The following is a 20055-nucleotide window of genomic DNA, read 5'->3' on the forward strand; positions in this document are numbered from 1 at the left end:
ATCTTACCTGGATGCTATGCCCAACTAATCATAAATGTATTCATTGCTTAATTTATCTCCTAGAGTTACACCACATCATTCTCATTTCGATAAATGCCACTTGCACTCGTCTTTTCTGTGTAATCACACAGTTGTCCACTGATATGGGTCCCACAGTAAGCCCTTGTGGAGCCCACAGCAATGGACTGCTGTGATTGTACAATATGATAATCAAGAGAAATGGTTTCAAAAAGCCCCTAGAAATGAAATCATTCAACCATTTTTATCGACAGAACACCATACAAGAACAAGTAAGACTCTTTTCTCACAACAGCATTAAAAATATGAACTAGAAGGATTTAATGAAATCACATGCTACAATGTTTTGTTTTCTGGGTTAGTGGGCTGGATAAAAAGCCAATGCCATAGGTTAACCCTTAATCCTGCCCGTCAATTGTTCATGTGAAAACAGATCTTTATAAAGACGCAGCAAATTTATAACCACCTTGTTTTGGTAGTATACCTCTTAAGGTTGTTCTGTTGCATACACAGAATTTCAACTTCAAAATGTATCTTCATGTGGGCTTTTCATCTTCAAAAAATAAAATAAAATAAAAATAAAACGACAACCCAAACAACAACAACAACAACAACAACAATGGTAGGCACCTAAAATTTATTATGAACACTTGCAGAGATCATTTCAATGTATCAAAGGGGAGAGACACATAGGTGCGCGCACGCACGCAGGCTTAAACATGTTAAAACCTAGTCGGTCAAATGGAGAGAATGTGAGGTAAAATAATTTACAAGTGGTGAGAATGAAATGTGAAAGGATCAGTATTTTTTCCCCCCAGAAACTCACTGCAATATGCAGGGAATTATGATAAGAATTGACCTGGAGAAACTTCTATTGCCAAATCAAAACTAGCAGGTCTAGGGGATTGGCAAATATTGCCAAACCAAGACTAGCATTTTGATCTACATCCCTAACTGGACAACTATATCCTAGATCAAAAGAATATATACATTTTAAGAACCTTCAAGGGGATGACATCTTTGATGCCAGCGCCAATTCCTCATAAGAATCAATCAGATTTTTATAGTCGTAGTAGGGATTTACCTGCCACGCAAGTAGGTACGTGCGTTAAAAAAGATATTAGGGGCAAAAAATTTTCATACGAAACTGAAAAACCCTTGAACCCCATGGATACAATACATGCATGCAAATTTCCCCAAAAAAGATTAGCATCCCCACAAAATAGTTGAACCATTCTCAAATTACTAAATGAGCAGTTTGCCATTCGGCTTCCTCCAAAAACCCAATTTCTAAAATTACATGCAGAATATGTAAAGAATGGTTCCCCCACTCCCCACAAAGAAAAAATGAAAAAAAGAAAATATATTTCAAAATGAGTAGGACCCCACCTTTGGTCTTGGAGATATTGCTTCAAAACTATGGAAAACTGGAGTATCAAACTCAGGAGGTTCCAGAAGAATGTATGCGCCTTTGTTGTTGTACCTCTCCTCTGTTGCCTATGTGGTAGACAAAGCAATTTGTTAAAAAATGTACAAGATAATGAAGAAGTTGTTAACTTGTCCACTTTCTTCCAGCCTTTACATGAATAAAAGTTTGTCTAAAGCCATGTATATTATTTCCCATTCGTTTCCATCTGAATGTTTCTTAAAGAATTCAAGCCCGGACACAATTGGCTGGAGTGGCTCTAACGTCCAGCTCCAGCACAACTAGTGTATCTGAGTGGAAAGGTTTCAAGTATTGCCATCGGTCAGTCAAAAAAGATATCTAATGAAAAGGTCAAAAAATAAGTAAAGATGTGCACAGAAGGAGAAGAATGTTCTATTTGGAATAGCAAAGTTCATCATGGAATGGCGGACCCATCACCAAAAGCAAAAGCTAATAATGCAAATGATGTCATTTCGGGAAATTTTAATGACATGTGATTTGATAGAGACCATTGACTCATATCCAATGCTCTATAAATTTTTTTTTTTCAAAAATAATATATATTGCTCATTGGTATACATGAAAAAGGTTTTATGCCGAACGGTATGAAGTAATCACAATAGATTCTCACATAAAAGTTGAGTCTCAGAATCGGCAAGGAATGCATGGAAAAGCACGTCTTAATTCACCACGTATACCCATAAGATAAATGCATTTCCATGCAAGTACACGCATTTCCAGATTATGTAAACACGTTTGCAGTTTATTTTCAAAACTCGTTTGCCTGACTTTAAGATTTTTAATTAGTATTAGATGCATTTCCATGCAAGTGTACATGATTGAAGTCTTTAAGAATACAAAAACCTGTTAGAAGTACTTCCACAACTTGGGAATCCTAGGAGCAAGATGAAACCTGAAATTGAGGATAGTCTGGAGCGCTGAACAGAGTAATCAGCTGCCCTGACTCTACAACATGATCTATAGCATACCCACCATTTATATTTGCAAGATCAGGTCGCTTTTTCCTTGTATCAGGGCCTTCATGAGATCTAATAATCAACTGTAATTAACAAAAATGGGCAACAAAACCAAATATTAACATTGCAGCCTTAACATCGGCTACCTGAATGTATTATCAAGGGAAAATAGACAAATAATAAATTAACAAACAACTGCAAATCTAGTAAAGAAAAGGAACAATATAATAGTTTATGACACGTGGAGTAATTGACAAATTTCCTGTTGAAGAACACAAATGTATTTTTACTTTTAAAAATTCAAGTTCATATAGGAAGAAATTTGGACAAATGCCAAGACAATTTTAACTGCTTCATTGATAAATCATCAAAGTAGCACCTGAACAATACTCCAACACAAACAAATGCATGTCTAAAGGTCAACAGCAAGATTTAAAGATGCAAAAATGCAATAAGAATAGAAATACCACAAAATTTTAATATCTCTTCCTAAATAGGTAATTATTATCCACCTTGTTACCAATTTCGATCACATTCATTTTAAATTTGCAATATAAATTGTTCCCTACAAATTACTACTAAGCCAAAAATGAATGGTATTCAGTCAAATGATAATGACTGAGAAGAACAATGAGATGGATAAAGTCCAAATGTTGAAGATCTTGAACTTCATTACGAAATATATATATATATATATATATATATATATAAATAAAAATCTAGAGTAATAATAGGACATGTAAATCAATAAATTCAACTTGTAAATGCAGATATTAGGATTACAAAGATTATGATTAAGGAGAAAGAGGCTAAAAACCTCCCACTGCCCTTCAAATTTTAAAATTTCATAATTGGAAGCAACCTATATTCTCAATAATTATAGCATTGAGTAACAACATGGCTCAGAAAATCTGATATTTCCAAAATGGAATACTGTGAGAAACAATTCAAGCCTTTTCAGATTTGTCAAACTAAAAATTATTCATATAGAGCAACTTGTCAAATGATTTTCTTATGCTATACCAAGAATAGAACTTAGAGATACAACACTACACAACACTACAAAGATGAAATCTCAAAAATAGAAAATTAGATTTATGACACCACCTTCAGCTGAAACTTCTTCAAGAAATCCTCTGTACAATCTGGACCCCATAATAAACCAATGCCTCTCTCTTTATTAGGCAAGATACCTGGGCTCCTCGATGGATCAGACCATAGCACATCACCAGGAATTAAGTTCAAACCTTCAGATGGAGGGTTAAGAACCAATCTTCTAGCTTTGGACAATTCCTCTAAAGAACCAATGGATAAAGTGTTTGATTCAAGGTTTACATCTATTTTACGCTTCTTCTTCCCTCTGTATTTCCTTGATGGCTTGACAGAAACTTCACGAAAAAGTCCACCATGTGCAGCATAAACGCGCCCAGCTATAATTGATGCCAAAGGAAGCTCTTTAAAGCAGTCTAAAAATTTGCGATATACATGCCTCCCTTGATTTCCATACTTAACCATCACTTCCTTCTCAAAACCATAGACAGATGTGCAAAGTTTAGATTCATGATTTCCTCGAAGAAGGAATACTCTATGTGGCAAAAAAACCTGTAAAATGCATCATTCGAGAATAATGTTATCGATTAAAATTAAAAAGGGAGATACATTCAACAAAAAAAAAGAAAAATTATAACTTAGAGATATCTACAAAAAAGCAACATCCAACGTATAAAGCCCCCACACCATTTCGAAGGTTCAGAGGGAGCATTACACTCATGGTCTTAAACCTGCAAGAAAATGAGCAAAATTTTCACCACTCTCGGAATTGAAATGGTGGTCAATTCCATCTACAAAATTTCCATTGAAATTTCCACCGATCATCCTAATTTATCAAAATCTTGAAATTTCTATGAAATTTGTCAAAATTTCGACTATGGAACAAAATTTTATCGAAATTGAAAATTGAGATTCAAAACCCTCCAAATTGAAATTTCCATCTTAATAAAATTTCTTTTTTCAATTGAAAACAAATACCATTACAAGAAGTATAGGTTTAATAGCTTTTAGATTTTTGAAATTTTATGCAAATTAAGCTTAGATATTAACTATGACATTTTTATTCAACATTTTTATGCAACTTTTTATGTCTAAGTTAGCTATATTTACATAAGAACAAATATTTCACTAATCCATGAACTTCATATATATTAATTGAGGATGTTTAATATGGTTATCATTTTGAGTTATTTTACCTTTTACACCATATAGACATCATTGATATATTATTTTACAATATTTTATTTCTAAATCAGCCATTATACATCTATCAATAGTTTCTCGAATTCCATAAATAATTCCCTGTTTTACTATTAATTTCCATCATTTTTCAAAATCGAAATTAAAATCAACATCAGAATTTTCATTGAAATTTTCATATTTTTGAAGCCTCAAAATTTTGGCCAAAACTGAAATTTAAAACCTTGATTAGACCCAAGTGGTGACAACATTATTTCATAGGAAATTAATATTAAAATATTCAATTAAGCACAAAAACTAAGCAAAGAACTTTCAAAACTTGAGCAAGTCTGTGAAAAATACTTGATATTAATGGAAATAAATACAAACAGTTTATTTTGCTTTAAACCAAATTCACCATGAAAAATACTTTAAGAATAATTCAAACCATATAACTTCGAAACACAAAGCACATTAATCCAAAATGTTAGTTCTAAGCCAACATATCTTTCAAAAATAATTGAGACCTCCAGAAAAGGCAGTGACTATAGAAAGTCATGCATATTTTATTCTGTTAAGGTTTTGTAAGTAGCCAAATTAAAGCAATGCAATACTTTTGTACTTGTTAAAATTCCCTAATGGAAATTCTAAAGTAATAACACTTACTATCTTACCTATGAATTAATGCTTCTATACAAGATAGAAGTTCCTTATTACACTTTTTTTTTTGGTAAACATGCCACAGTAGCTGGCTATCTGTACTAGGTAATTTCCTCTAGTAGAGGTGAGTTATCTGAACTCCACAGTCTTCTCTTGTATGATTCTTTGTCATTTTGCCACTTTCCCACTCATTTTAAGTGGAAAAACAATATAGAATGACAAAAAAGGTTGACTAAATAACAAACAAGTAAACAACAATGAAGCATAGACAAAGAAAGTGTGATAATCTATGGTAGAGAAAATATGTATCCTCCAATCAGTGTATCAATGAAAAAAATAAAAATCTAAGAAATTGCATAAACATAGATCCAGAATTGAATCAATTTCTTGCAAGACAAAATACTCCAAATAAAAAAAAATGGTAAAAATATACTTTACCTGCCTGTAGTTTGTGTAGTTTTTAATATCCAACCCGTGATTTAAAAATTTACACTTTACACCTCAGGCTGAGCCTGTTAAATTCACTACTCACGCGTGATTTCACACAACCACCCAGCGTTTGGTTCATTAAATATATCAAAAACCATCAAATTAATATCATGTATCTTTTTTTCTACCAATTTTCATCATGGAACGATGTGTCATAGCCTTCAATTCAGTTTGATATTGTACTGTTTTTTTGGGGCTATGTCATTGCCATATGACTTCTGAAAATTACACGTTGATAACAAGTTTAATGGACCTAATCTCATGAGAGTTAAGTACAATTTTGAAAATTATAGGCTAGTAACATGTTTAATGATGTGACCTTAGGCAAGTCGTGTGCAAATTTTTTGACCCTGGGTGGGCAATATGAAATTGCAGGGTTCCAAACCACAGGCGAGTAAGGTGTATTTAACCCAAAAAATAAATTATTTGCAACAAATAATAATGAATAGCTGCAAGATCATAATTATTGTATTAAAAGAAGAAAATGTGTCACAGAACTCACCTTAGTCATTGATATCAATTCAAAAAAATAAACAAAAAAGAAAAGAAAGAAAGGCAACAAACCTTCCAAGCCAGCAACACAAGGAAGGACTCGAGACCCCAAGCCCCTAAATCAACATAATTGCCAATGAACACGTAGAACTGATTCTCAGAAGGGCAACCAGCATCGTGTAGGAGAAACAAAAGATCATGCAACTGCCCATGCACATCCCCCACCACCACGACTCTCGAATCTCGTCCACAGTTTTCAATATTGACACAATTGGGTTCCTTATGCAGCATACTGGAAGCATGAGCAACAAGCCTATCTAACACACTAACAGGCAATACACATGAGAATTTGGAGGGATCCAAATTCTGTGATGACCAATCAAAAGTAGACATCAAACCTTGGATCCAATCTATGGTTACATTGTCATTAATAGGCCATGATATAGGAATTACAATTAGTGGTGGTAGTGCAGATGGTATTAGGGATGGCAATTCATTTTCAGTTAAGGTTGCAATGCTTATGTCCATTGCCTCTGATGCATCTTTAACAAGCACATCCAAATGTGACGCCTCTTCCACCTTGCCCACTTTTGCCACCTCATTTTCAATTTCATTTAACCTAGTCACTGTGTCCTTTTCTTTCATTGTATCCAATGGACAATCAATAAGCACCACCAAGTCCATCGCCTCTGTTGCTTTTCCTGAACATTTTTCATCATTTATTGAAGTCAATGAACCTTCAGCTTGAATTTCTAATCCAGATGCCTCTGATGTCTTGCCTTCTTGCACCTTTATATTCCCTCCCACAGTCTTCCCTTTGGCTCGTCCCTCATCATCCCTTGCCTCAATTAACCTTTGTACATGCTCCATTGTACCGATTGACTTTGACAGCTGTCTAACTGGCATTTCAGCTTCAGCTTCCATTCCCTACCTCAATTACATCACATAAGTAATTAAGAAAAAATAAATAGTCGATCATTATGAACCAAAAATATATTCCACTAAATAAATCATATAAGTATAGGATAGGCAACCTACAGTTGCCTCTGATGTCATGCCTTCCAGCCCCATCGCATTTTCTCCTTTATTCTTCCCTTCAGGTTGTCCGTTATCACCCCTAGCCTCAATTAACCATTTTACATGCTCCATTGTACTGATTGACTTAGATTGCCCTCTAACTTGTGTCTCCACTTCACCTAGCATTCCCTACCACAATTACACACACAATCAATTTAATAAAAAACAAATACTTGATCATTATAAATCCAAAAAAAAATTGCCATCCTAATCGATTATAGAAAGAATATGGGCAACCCACAGTTGCCTTTGACGTTATGCCTTCTTGTGCCGTCACACTTCCGCCCTCAATCCTCCCTTCGCCTAGACCATTATCTGCTGTTGCCTCAATTAACTCTTGTAAATGCTCAGTTGTATCGATTGATACTGATACCCCTTTAGCATGCATTTCAACGTCACCTTGCATTCCCTAACTCAAATGATACATAAAATAAACAGTACAAAAAATAAACACATATTTGATCCTTCTAAGCAAACGAAAGTTACGATAAATTATATAAGGAATACGGACAACTTACTGTTGCTTCTGATGTCATGTCTTCTTGGTCCTTCACATTCCATCCCTCATTATTCCCTTCAGCTTGTCCCATATCAGTTATTCCCTCAATTAACCCTTGTGCACAGTCCATTGAATCAAGTGAATTTGAAAATACCCCAGCTTGCATTCCAACTTCATCTTGCATTCCCTGCCTCAATGATACATAACATAATCAATTCAAGAAAAGATAAATATTTGCTTACTGTGAAGAAAATTTGTTACTCCAAATTGTATTCTTCCTTCTTTAATGAAACCTCTTATTTTTCTATCCCAAAAAAAAAAATTGTAACTCCTTGCCTCAATTAACCCTTGTACATGGTCCACTGTATTGATTGAATTTGACACCATTCTAACTTGCATTCCAACTTCTCTTTGCATTCCCTGGCCCAATAAGACATAACACAATCAATTAATGAAAAGTTAAAAATGTTTGACCATTCTAAAACAAAAATACTAACACTAAATAAACTATACAAGGAATATAAGCGACTTACAGTTAGTTGTTCCATATTAACATTGTCACTACCTCCACCTCCAACTTGACCTCTTCCACTTCCCTTTTCTTGCTTTTTCCTTTTGCTCCTATTTCCAGTTGTATTTTGTGCAGTGGTTTGTGTAGTAAATTCATTTGAATCCTCTAAACATCCATGTAATACTTCTTTAATTTTCAAAATTAATTGCATTTGCTGAGAATTCATTCCCTCCGTTGAGAAGTCATTCACAATGCATGCAATTTCTTTTAAGCCACACCTCTAAAAAATTGAACCATTCAATAAATAGACCTTATAATATATAAGAACTAGAATTTTTTTATAAAAAAAATACATATTCAACATAAAATTACCATTTTATCAAACTCTAGTGACAGAGGTTTTGGCCTTCCTATGAACTTCCGAGTAATAGTTAAGTACCATTGCATGTATGCTTCATCACTATGATTTTGCAAATTTCCATGAATAACATGTTGTCCACGATCCAACCACTCATTAATCTCTTTTTGCATCTTTTTGGACAAATCTATATTATCATCAATGCCACGAGATTTTCTTTCCCATGGCTTCACATTTTCTGGAATAGCTTGTTGCATGCCATATTGCCTCAAACAACGTTGTGGAAGGTGTCTCTCAGCCTTATCAAAACATATCAATATTGTATTTGACCTCCCTATACTTATGTTTTGCTTCAAATCTTCTGGGACAATCATATCATCAGTGGTTGCATATGGAAGCCATGAAACCTACAAAAGTAGAGAATTTTTTTTTTTATGACCAATTATGCTTTGCAAGTTAAATATGCTAAATAGCCTAGATATAGAACTAGTTGATACTCACATCACTAGGGTCTAAGTAGTCAAGAGCCTTGCGATAAAATGCCAAATCATGGTTATGTGAAGTAAAGATACGCCTGCCTTTCCACTTAAGTGCCAATGGAAAACAATAAGGTGCGTCCAAAACAAGATTTGGCCTACCAATTTTCAAATGTTCATAACTCCAACACTACGACAAAACTTAAAGAACATCAGTAAGAAAAACGATTAATCTTTTGAATATTAGCTAAACATTAAGTGGAAAAAAAATAAAAATATTCTACCTGCAATAATGTTAGACTCCCACTAATAGTAGATTGTCCTTTGAGGGAAGCATTTCCCAGAGCCCTATACAAGAATGACAATGCTGCTGCACCCCATGCATAGCTCTTGATTTCGTCAATTTTCTCAAATAGTTGAAGATACATCACAGGGACAGTATTGCCACTGGTTGTACAAAATATTGTGCTACCAACCAGATATAGAAGAAAAGCACGGGTGCATTGTTCAATATGTTCCATTGGAGCATCTTCTTGACAATTTGAGAAAGCCTCTACTAACCAAGTCAACTTCACCATTCCACCTTTCGAGTGCTCAGGACCAGGTGCTTTTCCAAGAAACTTCATGCACATTGAGTCACAAGTAGTGTAAGTTATACCCGTAACAGGTTTCCCATTGATTGTTAATCCAAGTATAAATGCAACATCTTCGAGTGTCACTGTCATTTCTCCAACAGTCAAATGAAAAGTATTTGTTTCTCTTCTCCACCTCTCTACAAGTGCAGATATGAGTGAATTGTCTATAACCATTGATGGAACTGATCTCAAGTATCCAAATCCTGCCTTTTGCACTAACTCAACTTGTTTTTTGGTAAGAAACCATTTGTCAATCTTTGCAGTATGTTCATGACACCGAAGTACACCGCGTTCCTAGAAGAAATTTGAAGAAATGTTTTATCACAATAGGTTCTACACAATCCACAGAGAACTGATATGAGCTAAGAACTTATTACCTGCCCATCCCAAACAGCTGATGATACATGCCTACCCTGCTCATAAAGTACAGAATCATCAACAGGTCCAGGATGCTCTGAAACAGAGTCCATCTTTGTGGAGAAGGGAACAAACTGGCCACAATCCTTCAAAAAAAGAATAAAAAAGAAAAAAATAAAATAAGAAAAGAATGAAACAACAAAGCAAAATTATGCTAAACTCATAAATAATCTTCTTCTTTTGCCAAAAATGCATATTAGGTTGAAACAAACAAGTGCTTTAATGGTTCCCTTCCAGTAGTAAAGTGTAACTGTGCCATTCCTTTCCCCTATTTCCTCATGAGAGAAAAAAAATTTTCACCCTGATGAAACAATATAACCCTCCTGAAGCCCTAAAAACTTCATCACTGTAACAAAGATGAAGCTTTTAGGGTTTGAAAAGGTCAGGGTTCCAAATGCTTGTGATATGTGATTGTCGATTTGTGCGACGCAATCATGAGAGAGAGAGAGAGAGAGAGAGAGAGAGAGAGAGAGAGAGAGAGACTAACCATTGTGTTGTTGTTTCATAGAGTGAAGATTGGGAATAAGGAGGGATTTGATCTTTGAACGAAGCAGAGGGGAAAGTTTGCAGCCGTCGTCGGGAATCGAATGAACCGCCTCCGAGAGCCGGAGGAGCAGGAGGAGGCAAGATCCGTCAGATCAAATTGACGTCGTTCTAGAAGAGACGAAGACGACAGCGTTTCTTAGGAAAAGATCAACTAGCACAAAAACGACGTCTTTCAGCCAAAACTGAGGCTTACCTTTAAACGACGTCTTTTTAACCTAACTGTTGCGGTGGACAGAACGATGTCGTCTTAATACCCTTGACAAATACAAAATGGCGACGTTTTGGATCTCATATCTCCCTCGACGTCGTTTATATAGAAATTGGAAGAGTTTTTTTGAAAAATGAAGTCATTTATTGGTAAACTCGTTTTCTATGAAAGGGATTTTTATTTATTTTTTAACTTTGGCATTCACAATTTTTTTTTTAAAAAATGACTCATGAATAAATATTGATTAAATACCAAAGTTGATGCAATATTTTGAAAAATGTTTAGTATTTCATAATTAATTGACACTTATTTATGAATTAAGTATTTCGTAACTAATTTATAATTGTCTATAAGTAAACCATAACTTTATAATGAACTAATTCATCATTAAGAATAGATAATAAATGTAAGAGGCACAAAAATGTCATTAAATTATATAAAAAATAGATAAAATTAAAATTTTAAAGAATTAGTTAATCGTGTAAAAATAACAAAGGCATATGTCTAATAGCTAATAAATATAAAGAGAGTTCCCTCATTTCGACTCTACTATTTATTTTCTATAATATTTTTTATATAAATATTTATTAAATGTTACAACTAATGACACAAAGAAAACTTCATACACAAAATTTATAGTCTTATATTTTTCTCCTTCACATTTTCATACAAACGAACCCTAATCTCTCTCTCTCTAAATAATTTGTTTTCAATATTTATCTCTTAACTCGTGCATCTAATTTTTCTTTCTCTCACCTCTTTTATGAAAAACTTGTTCTTTGTTGATGATAAAGAGTGCCACTTTTAATTACTTATGAAGTTTTCCAGTTTTTTATGGTCAAGCTACATCATTAATTTAAGGGCTCCATTGCTCAAAAAATGTAGATTTTATATTATATTCTTTTCATACTTTTTTTGAAGAAAAAATTGTTAAATCTTTTTCTTCCTTGAAAAGTAATAAGTGTCGTCAGAAAATGTTTGAGAGTTTGAAGGTTAGTGAGCGAAAGTATTTTAGAGAAATGAATTGATGGGAAGTATCGTGGTTACCTTCCCTTATTCAGATATTTTATTAAAATAATACTTTGTTTTCGTTTTACTAATGAATTAAACTTTTAAAGAGAAACTTTAAGAAAAAAGTTAACTCTAATTTTTGTAAAAAAAAAAAAAAAAAGGCTTGCCCATAAAAAAAAATGAGCAATTAGAAAGAAAAAAGTAGATCTTTAACATTTGATAAAAAAAAAATTATAAGGTGCCTAAAAATATTATAATTGATGTGTAGATAATTTTTAATATTTGAAAAACCTAAAGACTATCGTGAAATAAAATAATTTGTTTAAAAAAAATACTTGTGTTTAGCTTATAAAATTTTCAAATATGTAACTTTTAAAAGTTTTTTTTTTTTTTTAAATAGGAAAAAGTCATGTTATCAATCGTTTTGTAGACAATTTTTTTTTTCACTTTTTAAAAGAAAAAGTTAATCAAGGGTGGCCTTATTCAAAAAGTATGCATTTTATATAATTTTTTCTTATTTTTGGAAGCGCACCTTTTCTCCCTCCAAGGCAAGTGTCCTCACACCGAATTTTAGGGTTTCGTGGTTAGTGAATGAAAGGGTGAATGGATTGTAAGAAAGAGTGTCGCGGTTACTATGTTTTATTAAAACAAGACTTTACATTGAGGACTAAAATTTAAAAAGAAAGCTTATAAAAAAGGTTAATTAAAATTGTTACAAAAATTGTTTGCTCAGTAGACAAAAGAGCAATTAGAAAGAAAAAATTTGGTCGGTAAAAAAATTTTGAGGTGCCTAAAAATGTTCAAAATAATAAAATTTAGTACATAATATAAGAAATACAATTAATGCGCAGACAATCTTGTAATGTTTTTTTTTTTTTTAAATGGAGGACACTCATGAAATAAAATAATTTTTTCAATAGAAACACTTGTATTTATCTTTTAAAATTTCTGAATATATAAGTTAAAAAACTTAACTTTTTAATTAAAATATGAAGAAAAAAAGTCATCTATCAAACGTGTTATGCACACTACCATTCACTCTCTTTCTCTTCGACCAAGTAACCCCCAATACTATCTATCTGTTACAATCTCATATCAATTGTGTACTAAAAATGTTATGGTCTTATAGAAATGTTTTAGGCTTAGAAAGAAGCTTTTAACTCCAACAATATGAGACGCCTTTAATATGACAAACACGTAAAGTCACTTGGCCAAAGATAAATAATACTTTAGTGAAGTTGGGCCCAAAACCATGACATTTGATACTAAAATTATCTGGGGGTATTGTCACATAGGTCTTTGCACATAGATACTCTGATGAGGACTTTAGAGATTGGACGGGAGTAAATGTCACAACCCCATCTCAAATGTGTATTAGGAAAATCTTGAACTTTTAATGATGGTTTGTACCCCAACTACATAAGACACCTTTTATATAATAAATCTTGTAAGGCCAATGGGTTAAAGTGTATTACAACTGTATCCTAAAATGTTGAAAGCAACACTATAAACCCCACTTAGTGTTCTATTTTTGTTTCAATATTTACTATTATTATATAACATAATTTTAAATTAATAATTTAAAAAAATTGTAATTGTCCATATCTTTTCGATTCCCATTATCTACACGAATAGTGCGTCTTTTGAATCTATTAAGAAAAATAAGTAATAAATTGTTAATCTGAGAATTGAGAAGTTATGCTTGTAGGAAAAAAAAAAAACCAATTAATTATATATTTTCGGTGCAAAAAGTAAGAAAAATGAATTAATAATTAATTTTGTTTTGAGAATCGAGAAGTCATGTTTATGGAAAATAGGAGTATTTCTGTTAATTAACCATATAATATTGAGAAAAATAAAGATGGGTGCACCAATTTGAGAAAAATAAATAATAAATCGACACTTAAAAGAATTGCGAACCAAGAATATGCAAAATACCATATTATTTCCCGACCAAGAAGAGTGTTATTTTATTATTATTATTATTATCATTCTGAAATTCACCATAATTATTTTTATTCTAAATTTCAAATGAAATCTTATAAATTTTTCAAGGTAGTGTGACTTACCTCTGTAGCGATATACTTTGTATAGGCCTTTGGTGATCCTCAATTAATTTAATGCGCCCCAAAGTATATAAAAAATTAATTTTATCTCCAATCAAATATTAAGACATGTTAGAATATAAGATAAGAATAAGGGCAAACAATAGAGCCCAAGCCAAATACTTTGGGTGGGCCAATCCTCTACCCTTTTCAACTAACAAGATTAATTTTAACCATAAACTTTTCTTACCCCTTGCATCTTGATTCTTGACTTTGCACAACCTTATCCAAGACTTGATGTATGAACTGCATAATGAGAAAGAGAGAGAGACCTAAAAGGACAAACCATGCATGGAAGTGTGATCATAAGTGCTTTCTTCACATCAAGGATGGCTACCTTTCCCCTCCCCCTGCCCCTCCCTTTTGTTTTCTTGGCTTGCCTTTTAAATATTTTTTTATTTTATTTTTTGCCCCACTTGAGGACTTCTCACCCTATAGAATATTTTATTTACGATCTCGGCTCATGGGTTGAATGGTTATTTTTGTCGGGCTTATAGTCTAAGAGTCATTTTTTTGTCAAGATAAGAACTCGAATTTCCTTAGTTGTAACGATCCCAAAAATATTATACTTGATTAGGATTATGATCCTTAAAAAATAATAAAATAATAATAATACTATTAATTAATTAATTATATAATAACTATTATTAACTAAATAAGATAAGATAATATAATATAATATAATATAATAATATATATATATGAACTTTCAAGAGCATTCACAGAAGACCCCTCGTGAATTCTCACGCCACACTCTTTGTCTCTCCTCACCGTCTCTCTTTCTCTCTCTTCAATTTCTCTTCATTCCTCGACCGAATTGAAAAACGAACACCATATCCGTGTCCTATCTTCACTCCTGAGCATTTTAATCGAGGTGGATTCGTCGTTGGGTCGTCGTAGATACCACTCCTGGGATAAGGTAGGAGCAATAAATTGTGTCAAGTATTTTGAAAATTAACTGTGTTAAAAAATATGTTTTATTTAGTTATTTATTGTGGCTTTTATCACAGTACTTATATAAAGACTTCTTAAGACTTTGACATTCTAAACACTTAAGTCTTCATGCTTGGTTTGTCTTCAAACTTTAATATACTTTAAGCTTTCTCTTTAATATCCATACTCTCATAATTTTCAAGCTTTAATATATCATCTTGGAATTTATCCCTTTAAGCTTCTTTTGATCATATTTTTTTTTGGATTTTAAGCTTTCAATGGATCCTTGTGAACACTTGACCTTACTGTTTTATAGTTGAGTCCTAAAATGTTATTATTTAACCAAATATGGTAAGTTCCTCTTATTTGTTGTTATCAAAATAAGATGTTAAGTCTTATAAGGTCAACAATCTCCCCCTTTTTGTTGATGACAAATAAGGAGTAAAAATTTGAGTGAGCTTTAAAAAAAACTCTCTCTTACAATAAGCATCATCTTAACAAACTTAACAATATCAAAATCAATTTCAAAAACTCATTTACTATTATGCTCATCCATCAATAAGCATCATTCAAGATCAAATACTTTCATAGTTGAACCAATATTCATGTTTAGGTATGCAATATCATGTTCAATTTTTACCTAAAACTTCTCCCCCTTTTGACATCAATCAAAAAAGAGTAAGATATCAAGAAAAACATATAAATACAAAGGCAATGAGCAACCATAAGCAAAAGTATAGATCTTGTGAAGGTTTAAAATAGAAATTTTGAATGATTTTCAATTATGAACATAAATCATGATATCAAGTCTAATTCCCCCTTAATGAAGTATTTTATATTCAATAAATTCAGACTTCCATTCATGAATTTGTAAACTTATGTATTCAGGAAGATACCAATTGTGTTTTTTAATTGTGATACCAATTGACCTTTTAAATTTATCATGCCATGTTTCAAATATTAATTTATTCTACATAAGTGCTTATGGATATCAATATCAAGAATAACACCAATTATCATATCAATATCAAAATATTCTCATGGATACAAATATGCTGTCATGCTCAAGTATCAATTATCATACTCATGTATACCAATATATTTCATAGATACCAATACTAATATCATATTATGTACTGCTTATACCAATTTTTTTTTAATTCAACTCTTTCTCCCTTCTTTTTATATTTAAAAAAATAATTAAATTGAAAGAATTCTTATGCTAAGGTACTAAGGATAAAAACAAATTTCTCATTTAGATTGCAATACCAAGGTCCATAAGTCAGCTTATATTACCAAATGCAAAAGACAAAAAAAAAAACAAAAAAAGAAAGAGGCTAGTGGGGCAGACAAATGAACATGCTTGTTTCAACTTCAGGGCAATAAATAATGGGGTCAAACATGAGTGCCACTTAAATCCTAACCTATTTAAAATAAATTTTTTAAATACAATTTTATTCAATTTTACTTGAATTTACTCTAGTTGATAATACTTTATATCAATTAAAAAAAACAAAATATTTTGAACCACAAAATAACTTATACTATTCCCACTAATGTTATGCATATCTTAGATCTATAGATTAACCTATCTTTTTATCTATCATTCTAAACTCTAAACACATGGGATAGTTTTTATGCTTTCAACGGTTAATAAAATCGCTCCAAATAGTGGACCCTACTTATTATATGTGGACCCTTATTAAGTGGAATTTATATGGAACCTACGATTTGAAAAAAAAAAATTCAACGAGAGAGGTCTCATTGAGAAATTATATAGGAGACCTCCTCGTCTACGTGTGTCTATTTCCTAAATTATACATCTATTGAAAATTGATTTTCCTTTTTACATATTTGATGTTAATAAATATAGAACAAATTTGCCACATATATAACATTTAACATACAAGCACATAGACACGTGGAGGAAAAATTATTAGGTAGATCGAGTTTATCATGTTACTCATAGACTAATCTAATAAAGTAATGACAACACATACAATACCACATAAGTAAAAAATATTTGACTTTCTTTTAAAAAAAAAATTCATAATTAATTTTCCTTCAAATAAAAATTAAGTACAAAAAAAAATCTATAGTTGATTTTTCTTTCCAAAACAAATTACAATGAGATTCACAGTTAATTCATGGTTAAACATTTTTTTTAAATCATATTTAACATAATTATTTTACAAAAAATTGAGATTTTAAGTGTTAATTTAATTAGTAGTTTTAGCAGATTCATTGGTTGTTCTAGATCTCGTCGACGAAGGACACGTATCTTGTCGATGAGAAGATACCGAGAGTAAAGAATTCAGGTCATTAAGGGTTTGTCGACGAACTCATTATCTTCGTCAACGAACACCTTTCTACGACTTGTCGATGAGTATACGTGTCTTGTCAACGAGGCCACGTGGCCAGTAATCTATAAAAAATTCAGCGTGAAGATCACCCTCTCTTTTATTTTCTCTCTTTACTTTCGGTTTCTACTCCTTCTCTCCTCCGATCCAGCTTCATTCTTCCCCGTTTCGACGATTGGAAGTTATCACATTGATCTTGGGGAGATTCTCTACAACTTAAACTGGAACATATTGCTAATTTGGGATTCTTGAGCACCATCCAAAAATCAGGGTGAGTAAGTTATTTTAGGATTTATGCCGTTATTTGAAATTTCTGAACCCAAAAAATGTGTTAGATGTTAATATACAGGGGTTTGAGTTGATTGAACTGGGGTGAATGTAATTTCAGGATTTGAAATTTGGAACGCTGCAGGCATGATTTGAGATTTTTAATAGGCTTCATAGGAAACAAGTAAGGGAATAGATTAAGTAAGGTATTTTTAGAAAATTTAATATTTATTATACAGTATTTGTTCAGAAATTATATGTTTGAAATAATTAGTTTTGGGAATACTGATGTTGAACTGAAGAAACCTTGATTTCATATTTAATATTATTTTGTTAGTAAAATATGTTTTCCAGGTCAAATAATATGATATAGTAGTACTCACTTGTGTGGCGTGAGTATAAATGATTATACTGCAGACTTATAACATGTTAGATTTTGTTCTCACATAAAAGGCATGATTTGGCAATAGATTTAGAAAGATGATGATTAGTACATAAATTAAGATATTTTTCAGTATATTATGATAATACAACCGGCGTAGATGTCGTGAGAATTCAACCGGCGCAGATGCCGTGTAATGATAGCCGATGCAGATGTCGTGATAGTTTTAATATGATAGTTTATTCAGAAATTATGAAATGACAACTTTTATTCAGAAATATGTAAAAGCCAGATTTTATTTCTAAAATATGAAAATGTTATTTATAAACAGAAATATATTATGTGAAATGTATTATATAGTAACAGAATTTGGATAGTTACATATGTTATGAGTGCGGTACCGATGCTAGCTAGCCAGATCGGAGAGAGGATACCCACTGTGTGCTGACTCGTTAGAGGTTTGACGGTGAGTAGAATGAGCGGACCAGATTAGTGTATAACCGACAATGCAACCACACTATTCAGGAAGTGTGGGTCAAAAGCCGATTAGCCCCGAAGTGTAGGCGGTGTGTAGGATACCCTCTGTGTACTAACTAGTTAGAGGTTTTGACGGTGAGTAGGATGGGTAGACCAAGTTGGGTGGGCAATCGTGCGCAGATGTGTCGTGTTTGACTTAACCTGGTAGGCCAGCTAGTGTTAAGTCTAGTCTACGGGCCGCACAACCCGAATCATGGGGGGTGAACTCATGATATGCAGTTATACATCCAGGGTATAATATTTCAGTAATATACAGATTTAACGGATGATTTAAATTATATGAAAATTCATTATGATATAGTAAGATTATGTTTAAAGGTATAGTTTTCCATGTGTTATCTGTTACAACTTAAGATAGATATATATATATATATATATATATATATATATATTACAGTTATATTATTTGCAGTATATGTTTATAATATGATAAAATTCACGTTGTCATACATTGATATTAGTCTATTTCCCTTACTGAGAAGTGTATCGCCCCAGCATTACAAATATTTCAGGAAATCTCGACAGACGAGTGGAGCGAGTTCCATGATAGAGGAGTTTGTTAGTATTACCCCAATTGCAGGGTAAGTAATCGTGTCGAAGACAGGATGAATTTTTTTGATATATGTGTATATGTAGAAATAGTGAAACTCTGGTATTGTATATAAATTAAGTATGTTATAGTTCCGCTGCTTAGATGACATGTATGTATAAACAGGTAAATCCACGGTACCTGTGGGTATGGGTTGATTTTGACTTTGACTACGTTTTATGGTATCAGAGTATTATTAGTAAATGGAAAAAAAAATATATAGCAGAAATTTGGGGTTGTTACACCGAGAGTAATTAAATGGCAGTCTTTATATGAAGTGAGATTGAAATACAATTTTTGTTACTTATATTGCATGATATGCTTTAGGAACCTTGAGGACTAGTTATGTTATGAGAACGGTACCGTTGCTAGAGATTCAGTATTTGGCCATGTGTACCCACACTGTTCTGGATAGAAGTGTAGGGTGGTCTCAGCCGATTAGCCTCAGTAGAGGGTGTACCTTCCCTAGAAGTTCGGACCAGGAAGTGGTAAGGTAATCAGACCCGCAAGCAAGTTGCGGATGCCTGCGTAGTCGAGGTAAGATGCAGATGTATGTTTTAACTTAGTCTGGGTTGATCCCCCAGGGCTAAGTCCAACTTTCGGGCCGCACAACCCGTACCATGGGGGAAATAAATGGCGTTTAGTCCCAGGGAATGTCTTTTATGCACATCTTTAGATTTATGTAAATGATGTTACTTATTTACTGAATTGTTTATACCATGGAAACGAGACGAATATTTTCAACTGTATAAAGTGAGTACAATGTAAAATATCTATTTTCGGTTAAATAGAGGATGAATGTTTTCTGTAAATACTAAATGCATGCTGACCACACATTGATGTTAACTTAATC

The 20055-nt window shown here is 32.6% G+C and overlaps 1 protein-coding gene across 4 annotated transcripts; it reads right to left on the reverse strand.

Moving 5' to 3' along the window:
* Window positions 1–630: 630 nt before the first annotated feature.
* Window positions 631–11023, reverse strand: LOC131156465 (uncharacterized). Of its 4 annotated transcripts, XM_058110166.1 has the most exons (16): window positions 11004–11023; window positions 10752–10918; window positions 10225–10350; window positions 9497–10141; window positions 9238–9402; window positions 8751–9143; window positions 8401–8658; window positions 8204–8287; window positions 7887–8054; window positions 7610–7777; window positions 7330–7497; window positions 6364–7218; window positions 3529–4023; window positions 2358–2504; window positions 1408–1515; window positions 631–1102 (listed from the first exon to the last, which is right to left on the reverse strand). In XM_058110166.1, exons 2-16 carry the CDS (start codon window positions 10752–10754, stop codon window positions 1022–1024), a joined length of 3864 nt encoding a protein of 1287 aa, XP_057966149.1. In that variant the 5' UTR covers window positions 10755–10918; window positions 11004–11023; the 3' UTR covers window positions 631–1021. The 4 variants fall into 4 exon arrangements, 3 of the variants coding, with proteins under 3 accessions (XP_057966149.1, XP_057966148.1, XP_057966151.1); XR_009137007.1 differs by lacking the exon at window positions 11004–11023 and having other exon boundaries at window positions 2438–2504; window positions 10752–10963; XM_058110165.1 differs by lacking the exon at window positions 11004–11023 and having other exon boundaries at window positions 10752–10994.
* Between the last annotated feature and the right edge of the window lie 9032 nt (window positions 11024–20055).

This window comes from Malania oleifera, chromosome 5, assembly GCF_029873635.1.
Source record: "Malania oleifera isolate guangnan ecotype guangnan chromosome 5, ASM2987363v1, whole genome shotgun sequence".
In the NCBI taxonomy this organism is placed as follows: domain Eukaryota; kingdom Viridiplantae; phylum Streptophyta; class Magnoliopsida; order Santalales; family Ximeniaceae; genus Malania; species Malania oleifera.

Bases quoted from the DNA above. Each gene is read 5' to 3' on its own strand.
- LOC131156465 (XM_058110166.1), bottom strand. The intron at 8,055-8,203 runs GCAAGGAGTTAC...TCATTGAGGCAG, and splicing joins ATGTACAAGGGTTAATTGAG to GGAATGCAAGATGAAGTTGG. The intron at 1,516-2,357 runs GTTTCATCTTGC...TCTACCACATAG, and splicing joins CAGACTATCCTCAATTTCAG to GCAACAGAGGAGAGGTACAA.